General features: G+C 58.3%; 1 protein-coding gene across 1 annotated transcript in view; it reads right to left on the reverse strand.

Annotated features, from left to right (window-relative positions):
- Positions 1–7,176, reverse strand: part of TNIP1 (TNFAIP3 interacting protein 1) — an 8,099-nt gene extending 923 nt beyond the window's left edge. Inside the window, exons 1-14 of the mRNA XM_010178788.1 lie at positions 6,996–7,176; positions 5,862–5,984; positions 5,470–5,552; positions 5,172–5,240; positions 2,988–3,179; positions 2,717–2,811; positions 2,557–2,638; positions 2,228–2,320; positions 1,916–1,981; positions 1,628–1,759; positions 1,417–1,545; positions 1,001–1,117; positions 561–686; positions 162–257 (exon numbers count right to left, since the gene is read on the reverse strand). Of these exons, the coding sequence (XP_010177090.1) occupies positions 162–257; positions 561–686; positions 1,001–1,117; positions 1,417–1,545; positions 1,628–1,759; positions 1,916–1,981; positions 2,228–2,320; positions 2,557–2,638; positions 2,717–2,811; positions 2,988–3,179; positions 5,172–5,240; positions 5,470–5,552; positions 5,862–5,984; positions 6,996–7,137 (1,545 nt within the window). The 5' untranslated portion in view covers positions 7,138–7,176. The remainder of the gene's footprint in view (positions 1–161; positions 258–560; positions 687–1,000; positions 1,118–1,416; positions 1,546–1,627; positions 1,760–1,915; positions 1,982–2,227; positions 2,321–2,556; positions 2,639–2,716; positions 2,812–2,987; positions 3,180–5,171; positions 5,241–5,469; positions 5,553–5,861; positions 5,985–6,995) is intronic.
- Between the last annotated feature and the right edge of the window lie 3,907 nt (positions 7,177–11,083).

The raw sequence follows: 11,083 nt of genomic DNA on the forward strand, positions 1-11,083 counted from the left end.
GGACACAAGGGCGATGCTGGGGAGAGCTCTGAGGGCAGCCCACTGCTGCCACCACCTCCACCACCACCCCCTCATGTCACCCAGCTCAGAGCTGCCCCTACAACAGGCAACAGGGGACTGAGGTCAGGCCTGCAGCCCCCAGCTCCTCCTCGGAAGGGTTTTTCTTCTGTCCTCACCTGTTTGTGCTGTTTCAGCAGCTTCTTCAGCTTCTCCTTCTCCTCCTTCTCCCTCTGGCAGTCATCCTTGGAGGCTCGCAGCTGGGAGAAAGGAAGGGTTAATGCAGAGTCCACCTCCCATGTCCATGAGGTGAGGGGTGCTGCAAAAAATGCCTGCACCAGTCCCCTCATCAGATCCCCAGGAGGGGGCCAGAATGAAGAGTGAAAGGAGATGCTCTGGCAGGGACAAATGACAGCAAAACCACTGCTTTGTTCCTTCTGTCCCAGCTCAACCTCTGCTCGAGATGGGTATGGGTCTGCGAGGCAGGGATGAGCACCCCTCTGATGCACACACAAGGGACATGGGGCTCCCAGGTGCTGCCTGTGGTGCCCAGCACTGCTCACCTGGTTGTTGGAGAGGACCAGCTGCTTCTGCAGCTTCTCCAGCTGCTGCTTCAGCTCTTCCTTCTCCTCATTCATCCTCTCCCTGTCACTCCGCTCCCGCTGAAAGTCCTCCTCGAAAATTTTCACCTGGGGGAAGGGAGGGGCATGGGTGCCTCTGGTTGAGGGTGGACACCTCCCCCAAGCACTCCCCATCACTGCATTGCCATCCCTGACCCCACCAACTATGCCAAGCCCTAGACATGGGGGTTGGCACTGCTGTGGTCCCTCCTGAAGGCCTGGAGGATGCTATATTCGGTATGTTCCCCTCCACCCCCACCCCCACCATGGCAGACACCCGCTAGGACAGCTAGGCTGCTCCCAGCCACACCAGGCTCTTTGCCAGCAAGGTCCAGGGCACACAGCTCCCTCCCTGCCTCCAGCAGCTCTGTGTCCTGCCCTACCTGCTGCTTGAGGAGCTCGTTCTGGGTCAGCAGCTCCTGCTGTGGAACCTTCCCCACTGGCTCCATGGCAAACATGGGTGGTGGAGAGGCCTGGACGTTCAGGGCTTCCTCTAGGGCCTGGAGAGGAAGAGGAGAAGCAGGGAGCGGAGTAAGAGCAGGCTGCTGTGCTCACGACATCTCCAGCCATGGCCAATGTGGGAAGTGGGTACAACTGAGCAAGAGGGACTACAGGCCCCCATCCTCCTTTCTGGGGAGCCTACGGGGAGGTGATGGGCATCATCTGACATGAGCTCCTGCCTGGGCAAGGAGCTGGGCAGGAGGGGGTTGATCAGGGTCAGTTTTGGATTTGAGAGAGGAAAAGAAGCCAGAGAACATAAACGACATTTTGCAGGGAGGGGTTTTGCCCTGGCCCCCACCTTGTTCAGCCTCTGGATCTCTTTCTCCTGGTACTCCCGCTGCCTGGTGACCGGAGCCAGCTGCTCCTGCAGGAACCGCATCCTCTGCTGCAGGTCCCTCACCTCCATGGCCAGCCTTTCCTTCTCAGCCTGCAGGGCCCAGGGAGGAAGGATCAGCCAGGGCAGGGCGACAGGGCCGGCAGCTCCCCGCCGCCCTTCCTGCGGGACTCACCTCTTCCGTTTCAATCCGGGACTTGGCCAGGAGCAGCTTGCGATCGAAATCCCGTTGCTTCTGCTCCCGCTCTGACTCCAGCTCGGTCAGTGCCCTGCGGGCCTCAGCCAGCTCCTGGTGCAGGTCTGTGACCTGCCGGGAAGGAGCAGATATGTTGGCCTGCCCGGAGGGATCCACACCGGAGGGAGGAGGCACAGGCACCCCAAAACCTTCCTCCACAGCTGGTCTGCTCTGAGCCCCGCCAGCTGGTGCCTGGCAGAGATGTGGCCCCCAAACACCCAGCCCTACCTTCTGCTCATACTTCTGCTTCGTGGCTCGGAAGTGCTGATCCCATTGCTTGTTCACCTCCAGCAGCTGCGGGGAGAGAGGGGCAGCTGAAGGGGAGCCCAACCCCTGCCCCAAGCCAGCCATGGTGGTCTCCCCAGCAGCCTCCCCTCACAAAAGTGCCTCAGGGACCAGCTGGGTAAAGCTCCTGGCTCCAGCAGTGCTTCCCTGCCACCCTACAGCCCTGCCCCCATCTCGCCGTGTCCCAGCCACACACCCCTGCTGCCCACTCCCACGCTGCTTGGGGCAGTGCCTCCCTCCCAGCCCCATCCTCACCTCCCTGCGCTGGTGCTCCAGGATCTTCACCTTCTTCTCCTTGGCCTCCAGCTCTCCTCTGCCCGGTGCATTCTCCACCGCGGCCCCGCTCTGCTGGACGCGCATGGGGTGACCCTCAGGGCTTTTGCAGAGGCTGTGCCCGAGGCTGGCTAAACACGAGCCAGTTCCCCTCCCATGGCCTCCCCCATCCCCTCGAGACCCTGAGAAGTCCTGCTGGTCATACTGGGACAAACTGGGAGCTCAAGTAAAATGAGGCCATGTTTGCTGATGCACCAGTGAGCTCCTTGCCTCCTTCCCAGCCCTCTTTGAGGATGACGCTGCCTCCTTACCTGCTGCTGCTCGGCAGCTTCTCTTTTTCCACTGTCCTGGCTGCTGAGTGTCACCATCCTCCGGAGCTCCTGGTTCTCACACCTGTGGGTAGGAAGGGCCGAGTCAGTGGGAAGAAACATTCAGGGCAGCCCTGTCCCCCTACCCACTGCCCACCCTCACCTGAGCTTCTCCAGCGCTTGGTTTCTCTGCTCCAGGTCCCGCTCCAGCTTGGTTCGCAGCTCCTTGTTCTCACTGTGCAGTGTCTCACACAGCGTCTGGGGAGGAATGCAGGCTGCGTGAGGACCACTGCCAGCCCAGGAGCCTGCCTGGCCACCACCTCCCACTGAGCTCTGGCACACGGGTGGGTGTCCACCTTGGGGTGGACAGGAGGGATTTGGTGGGAAAAAAAATGGGAAAAACCCCCACGAAGAGCCCGCCAGCCCTCACTCACCTGCAGAAACGATGTTCTCTGCTCGTTCTTGTGCACCTTGGAAGCCAGGCGCTTGAGCTCAGAGGCCATGTAGCCCATGCGCACGAAGACCTGGTCCTTGCTGGCCTCCTTGGTGCAGCCGCTCAGCGTGTTCTCCAGCTGCTGCAGCTGTGGCAGCAGGTTGGTGTCCTCGTTTGAAGGCTGCTCCAACTCCTGCAGACAGGAAGGGGATGAGGTGTGGTCAGACCGGTCCAGGGAACATTGCAAAGTTCCCTCTCAGTGCAGGTCAGCCTTGTCCCCCATTCAGGGCTGTGAGGGGAAGATGGTCCAGTACTGAGAGACTCTGCTCTTGTTATGCTGAAAACTTGTGTTGGCTTTGTACAGGTTTGATTCCCAGCTGCTGGACATGGGACACCAAGTCTCCGGGTGGAAGGGGACGTTACGGCAGCTCTCCCAGCCCATGGATTCCCCATGCTCCCAGCTTGCTGATAGCAATGGAGGCACCCCCACCTCTAATCCCTTTTCCCCGCTGAGCTCTCCCCATTGGCACCAGGACCAGAAATCCCAGCTCCCAAGACTGTCCTTTCCATGTACGCCCTGTTCCATGCTGGGAGCTGAGGTCTGGCTGTGTGAGGGGTGGTCTTACCCCAGCCCCCATCTCCTCCTTCCTCCCATCCCCTGGCATTGCCCTGCAGCTCCCCTGCCTGCCATGGCACACCAGGCACCGGGCACCCGGGCTCTTTGGCAGGTGGCAGCCAAGAGGGTGACGCAGAGGATTTAAACGGTGGCTGGGAGTCTGGGTCAGGGCACACCCACGAGTGTCACGGCACACCCCTACCTACGCATGAGAGGTGTCCCCAAGGGGCTCGCCCTCCCCTGGTGTGGCTGGTTAGCTCCTCCATTGCCTAGGAGACACCGCTGGCACAACACAGCCTGGCACGGTGCCGGGGAGGAGCTGCTGGCACACCTTTGCCCGCTCTGCTCCCAGCCCTGCTGACTCACCCGTGGGAATGCCCTGGGCAGCACTACTTGGGGCGAGAAGCCCAGCATGCCCCCAGGACCCCAGCCCTGGGGTTTACAGCCCCAAAACTGCCATGGGAGGGTGTGTGCAGGGCACAGCACGGCCAGCTCCTCCCATCAGTGCTGGCTGGCAAGGGGAGGCAGTGAGGATCCGAGTCCTGCTAGAGCACCTGGGAGAGTTTGGGTGCAAGCACAGGACTAGCACTCAGCTCAGGCACCAGCAGCCAATTGCCAAGCAGATGCCATCTCATTCTCCATCACCTCCACCCCAGGAGGGTCCAACAAGATTCAACCCTGCCTGGAGCTTCTCTGGCCAAGACAGACAGGGGTGTGCAATGACAGCATGTCCCCTTACTGGCACACTGTGATGCAAGCTGATGTTTGTCCCCCTTGGGCTCCCTATCCCTTCTGCCCTCCCTTCCAGCACAACATAAAAGCTGGAGCAGAACAGGACAGGGCAGTGCCAGCCAGGGGGATGTTCAGGTGATAGTAAACTGAGCACATGGAGGTGCCTTGTCAGCAATGATGGGGCTTGGAGAAGAGACCTGGTCCTCCCACCCAGTGCGAGTGTCAGGAGGCGAGCATCAGGGCATCGCTGACAGCTCCTAAGGTCATCACAGCCCTTCCTGTCACTGCCACGTGGCACCTGGAGACACCAGTGTCCCCATCTGACTGGGGTTGCTTTGCTGGTCCCGTGTCCAGGCAGCCCAGCCCAACCACTTGTACTCGGGAGCCCCTGGAGGGCAGCCCACACATTGTCCCCATCTTGGCCAGGCGAGAGCAGCAGTACACACTGGGGCACACATACCACTGCTCCCGAGCCCTCTGGCCACAGCGAGACATGGGGAGGACCAGCCATGAGGCTGCGTGGTTCCCTCCTGCCTGCAGACTGGCCAGGTCCCCTCATCATCATCGGTGGCAGAGGCTGGGCACTGCAGCACCAGCACTGTCCTGGGGCCATACATGGGCCTGGCTCTGGGAACGCCCAGGCGCAGTTTTTCCTCCTCTGCAGTTTGCCCAAGGTTCACCCTGACACAGGTCCCCTAGCCCTGACAGCAGCAATGCCACTGAGGTGCCTCTCTGTCTGCCTGCACACCCTCCACACCCCAGCATCACCATCCCACAGCAACCGGCTCAACTCTCCACCCACCACCCACTGAATCCTGGAGCACCAGGGCCACTCACCACTCTCTCGCTCTCCTGGGGAAACCCCTGTGCTTCAACAGCAACGATCTCAAACTCCGAGGAGGATCCCTGCAATGGGAGGCAGCCAGGTTACATCTCCCTGGAAAACGGTGGCCCAGGATGCTCACCATGCTGAGGCAGGGACCGGCAGGATGGGACCACAGCAGGGAAGCTGACCTCTCCTTTCAGATTTATCCCTGTTTCTAGAGGCTAAAGGCTGTCTCCTTTTGCCTTAACTAGATGGAGAGTCTCTCCCTCCAGCCATGCCAGCACCAGCTCATGCATTCATCAGACTCACACTTGGAGGAGATTTCCGTGCTTCTGTGTCCGGCTGGGTGCTGCCCGGGGTGGCCTGTGTGGAGCTGGGATCAGGACCGACAGCTGCGGAGAGGGGAGAGGACATAACTGTGAGCTTTTTGGAGAGCAGGACCTCTCCCCACCTGGTGCAGGGATGCAGAAAGCAGGCACACTGCAAGGTTGGGCACCAATGAATATCTTCTTCCCCAGCTACAGGGATGGGAGAGAAACCTCCCTCCAGGAGAAGTGAGGATGGCAGTGGTTTGACACACTCTGAAAATGAGGGCTGCAAGAAACCCTTGTGAAAGTCTCCTTCACACCCTCTCCCTTCTCCTGAGCTCAGGATGCCAAGCCATTGGGTTATCCCTCCTCAGCGAGCCTCCTGTCTCCTACCTTCAGGTTTCACCAGGTCCTCCAAGGAAGACGATGCTATCAGCATTTTCTTGTCCTTCACGAGGTCTTCTGCTTTCTGCCGCAGCTTGGATGCCTCCACGTGGGACTCCACCAGCAACTCTCCTGTTGTGGGCAACAGAAAGACACTCAAGCTCCCTTCCCCAAGTGCCTGTCCTGCAGCAGCTCCATTCACCAGCACCAAGCACCCTGCTTGGGTGGAAGAGTGCTCAGCATGGTCCTTCTTCATCCAGAAAGAACTTTCCTTAGCCAAATCCAATGGCAAAGCTGTATCAGGGGCTCACTGGCTGCAGAGTCCCCCATGCTGACACACAGGGGACTAGTTACAGGAGGCTGAAGGGCAACAGCGCATCTCCCAGAAGAGCTGAATTTAAGCATGAGTGGTGCGGGGTCCAGCCTGCCAGCGTGGGCGTCTGGCACTAGCAATACAATCTTCCCCCCACCCTGGCAGCTGCTCCTATGCCAGTGAGTCCTGGTCCCAGGTAGGGGCATGGTGACACAACGGGAATTACGAGACAGGTGGAAATTCAGCGGCAGAAGCAGGACTCAAAAGCGGAAGCAAGGTCACGAGACCGAAAGCAAAACCAGGGGTGGGTGGGGGAAGGCAGTCGAGGAAGAGAAAGGGGGTGCCATGACTTGTCTGGGATGTTTCAATGCCAGCACAGCTCTGTTGTTGTGGGGAGCACCCAACAACAGGGTCTGTAATCAACATGCGGGAAAAGCCCCTGGCCTGGAAGGGGTTGTGGGAGGTGGGGACTTTCATCAAGGGCAGAACAGATCCAGGCATCTCCAATCTGCTGCTGCAGGACTCCAGGAAGCTGACCCTCCTCCATCACTTGCTTTTTTTTTTTCCCCCCTCCTGCAGCAATTTATCCCACCATAAAGCACCCCAGAAGTTCAGGAAAAGCCTTGCTCCCTCTGCACCCCCATATGAAAAAGCCTAGACGTTGTGCTTGACTCCCCAGGACAGGGAGATCTTTGCTACTGCCCCAGTGCCAAGACCCTCAGCTTCTTATAGCCCCCCTTCTCAATATAGCAAGAAACCCCCAGGCTCAGCGACCACAGGCTGAGCTGCCCCAAATGCAAGCCTTTTTCCCCCAGCCACGCAGCAGTTACCAATAGACTTGATCCCCTGCATCTTCTCCTTCAGCCGGGCGTTCTCCTCCACCAGCCGCTCAAAGGCCGTGGCTCCATTCTTCTCCATGTCACTACCAGGGTAGTAGATGTGGTAGGGTCCCCTCCCTTCCATGCCCGCCATTCAGTCGCCTACCTCCCAGCCCGGCATCCCTGCAAAGCCAGAGCACAGCGTCACCATCCTCTGGTCTCAGACAATGTTGTGGTCCCCTGGTCCCAAGTGTGTGGGGGTCCGGGGTGCCACACCGATGCAGGCAGGGCTGCCTCACTGCTCGATGGCCAGCAGAGAAGCGTTCCAGGTGAAGGCACTTCCCACTCCAGCCCTGCTTGGGACAAACATGCCAGGCTGACTCACGGCCATGAGAAGTGTCATGCGAGGAGGCATCACCAGCACCTCCAGCCAGGGCCGGCTCTCAGCCCTGTGGGGCACAGGAATCACTGAGGAGGTCACAGCTGCCCACCCCTGCATCCCCATGGGGCTGGAGACCCAGTCCAGGAGCATCCACCCACACCAGCACAGACCCAGGCACCATCACTGGAGCACTCCACTCACCACAGGGTATTTCTGGGGGGCAGAAAGGGCTGCACGAGGCTGTCTGGGGAGGGGCAATGGCTTCAGCCGCAAAAGCCTTTAACTGGCAGCCAGTGGGCTGTTTGGGCATCTCAGCCCCAGGTGTCACCCATCTCCTGGGGGTGATAAAGCAGCTGCTGTGAATTACAGCCCAACCTATCAAAAATGCATCCCCCACCCCAATGCCAGCTTGCTATAAAGCAGGGCAGTGTGGCAGCCGAGATGGCCCTGGGGGTGACACCGGCCAGAGCTGGGGTGCTGCCTGCAGTGGCAGCTGTTGGGGGGCACCCCCAAGTGCTCTTTCACCCAGCCAAGTCAGCTGGGTGTTCATGAGCAGGAGGGGGCCAAAGGGAGGGCATTTTGAAAGAGGAAGGGGGGAAGCCTGTATCCGAAACCATCTCAATCTCATACCAATGCTCATGTCACAAGCGACCCGGGCCGATCACCGGTTCGGATGACCTGGCTGCCAAGGAGTGGCAGGGGCTTTCCAGATGACAACTGCCACCTGGCAGCATCCCCAGCTGGAGTGGCAATTGGCACCCGCCTCAGCAGCAGGTAATCATGCACTGCCTCAGCAGTGGTCTGCTTCTGGGAGGTGCATCTGTCCATAGGTCTCACCTTCCTCTTGCTCTGCCTCTTCACCAAGCCCCCCGTGGCCCAAGGCCCCGTCCCCAGTAGCTGGAGGTGGTGACCACCAGGATCTGCCCAGCTGTGGCACAGGGCAGGCTTAGCCCCGGTTATTTCTGGAGCCCATAGCAGCTGACAGGAAGCTGCAGAAGAACCGAGGCAGTTTCTGTGCTGTGGGTACTGCCTTTGGGCAGCATCGCCATAGCCGGTACACAAAATCCACCCTGGTCCCCTGCCATGGGACAAGGAAAAGTCCCGGAGCAGACCTGCTGCTGGGCAGAACAGAGCCCAGCGTGGTGACACATGCACAGCCTGGGAAGCCAGCAGCAGCTCCACCACAGGGACATGCCATCACCTGTGGCCACGCTACCTGCTTGGTCAGCCTGGCAGAGGACAGGGACCTGAGCCTGTTTCTCACCACTGTCTGGTCACCATGATCCAAATCTGAGGTTCTGGGAGGAGCTGGTCAGCCAAGTGATCTCACAGCGAGCATTTTGTGGGGTGTCCATGTCCTCTGCCAGGATGAACCCAGGTGTGGGCTGGGGAAGGTGAGGACAAGCTGCCTTCTCACGAGGGAGCCTTTCCCCATACAGGCGTGCAGCAGCCTGAAATGCCAGCCCCCGTTTTCTTACTCTCCAGACCCTAAACCAGGAGGTTCTCTACCTTGCCCCACAGGGCCCCTACCCCTGTGCATCTCTGCCTGCAAGGCAATGTGGCACCAAACACCCAAACCCAAGCTGCACTGACCACCTCGCCCACAGCAAACCCCATATTCTTCCAGCTGGATGGGGCCATGAAAAGCCTCTGCTGTTCCCAGTTCTCATGGGTTTATCAAGAATTTTTCTACTCGAGGTTTGCACTCCACCAGGGAGATACCAGCAGAGGGATGGCAGGAGCAGCCGGGGTGAGGAACTGAACTATCTGCAGCTGCCAGAATTACAGACCAGCCACGAATTCACTAGCAAACAAGAGCCAGCAAGACAGGAAGGTTTCTGCAGCACCCAAGCCCATCGCCAGTGTCAGGGTGGAGGAACAGCCCCATTTCTGCAAGGAGCTGCTGGGACTGAGCTGTCACCCTGGGGACAGGACCCTGGACCAGGTCACTGTTCCCAGTCCTAGAGTGTTTTGGTGTTTGTTTGTTTGTTTTTTTCCTTAAGAGTTCTGAAAGATAAGATTTGCAGTGAAAAATCTCATGTTTCAATAAACGTGAGATGGACATTTCCAGGGGAGGAAATAAAGGACTGTAGAGCAGCACATAACGATGGTTAAAAACGCAAAGAAAACACAACTAACACAAACTACAGAAGAAAACACTGTACCATCAGAAAACACCTCTTTTTACCAGCCAGCAGTTTCTAAGTTATTCTGATGGTATTTCACATCCCGGCGGTCGAGGGCCAGCCATGGGCCATGGATGTCCAGCTACAGCTCACCCACTCTGTGCCCAGCTGCCGGCACAGGCTGCCAGACGTTGTGGTCGCCTGTGGGCGTTGCTGGTTGCAAGGCAGGCCCTGAGACCTTTAGGCAGTAAATTTTTGTAACAACTCAGCAAAAGGAGAGAATGAGAGAGCAAGAGGGCAGGGGAGACTCCCAGGTGGATAAGAAAACAGGGTGGTATTTAAATAGCCGTGCAGCAGCTCGGGAGCGAGCTGACACTGTGTAGCCACAGCCAGACTGTTCCTTGCTGTCACGCAGGAAGATGCCTCATGGCCACGGCCATCAGCACTGCAGCCCTCGCTGACCTGGCCACGCAGAAGCAGCAGAAGGAAACAATTCCTGCTTTAAAGTGACTTAACAGCTAGCTAAAGTCATGAAGGTAGAGGACGTGAATCAGGCACAGCGAGCGGGCAGGCACCACTGGAGGTTTGCTTTCGGCAGCGAGCCCCAGGGTGACAGCAGCCTCCCGAAGCCGCGGGCTTGCTGGCCCATCAATTCCCATCCTGCGATCCATGGCGGGGGCTCGGCTCAACCCATGGGATTGGGGCTTTCCTTACCCCGGCCTGCAACATTCCCAGGAAGTCTCCTCCCTGTCCGGACTGCACGAGGCAAAAGCAAATCCCTGCAGGCTGCCAGCATCATTTTCCCATGACCGGGGGCTGCCGGGCCTTCAGTGTCCCTCCTCCTCAGAGGAAATGCAAAAGCCACTCAAGATAGACATGATGGAGGAATTTTTTTGCTTAAACATTTTACTGGAATTCAGCAAAATGCCACAGCCTTCCAGCCTGGTTTCTTTTCCACTCCAGCAGCTCTTTAGACCAGGGACAACCACTCCTGGGCTGCTGGGCTGGTCTAATTTGCAAGAAGGCAAAAAGAAGAGCTGGCTTTAGGAGGCAGCAATAAGGAGGGCATTGCAGTCCACTGGGCTGGGAGTAATTAAAGATGAGGAAAGCAAGTGTTGCAAGGCTCAAGTCTCAAAGGGAAAGGTCTGAACCTCTACTTGAAGCATTTTTCTTCCCAGCCTGGCTCACTGCAGAGATGGGGCAGGAAAGGCCCCATCTAAGGTGCCGCAGATGTTACAGCCAGAAATCCCACCTTGCTGAGAAACCCACCTCTGCAGAGGCTTCACAAAACAACCTGCTTCCAATGAGGTTTCTCTCAAGGAAAAGAAAGCATTTCCCTATTGTCAGGTGGGTAACCACAGGCAGCTGCAGAGCTCCTCGCCACGGGTCCAAGCTCCAGTATAGGACACACAGCCAGACCTGGTGGCAATGCTTCCCTGGCAGCACAGTGGTGTTTTATGCAAGACCCCATCTTCTGCCGCAAAGATATCTCACTTCATGCTGCCTGCCCTGTTTCTGCCCCCAACAGAGCTCAGTAGCTATCATGGCTGCTTGACACAGCCTTCAAAAGCAGAGAAAGGTACAGCCAACCC

This window comes from Mesitornis unicolor, unplaced genomic scaffold, assembly GCF_000695765.1.
Source record: "Mesitornis unicolor isolate BGI_N332 unplaced genomic scaffold, ASM69576v1 scaffold33912, whole genome shotgun sequence".
NCBI classification, from domain to species: domain Eukaryota; kingdom Metazoa; phylum Chordata; class Aves; order Mesitornithiformes; family Mesitornithidae; genus Mesitornis; species Mesitornis unicolor.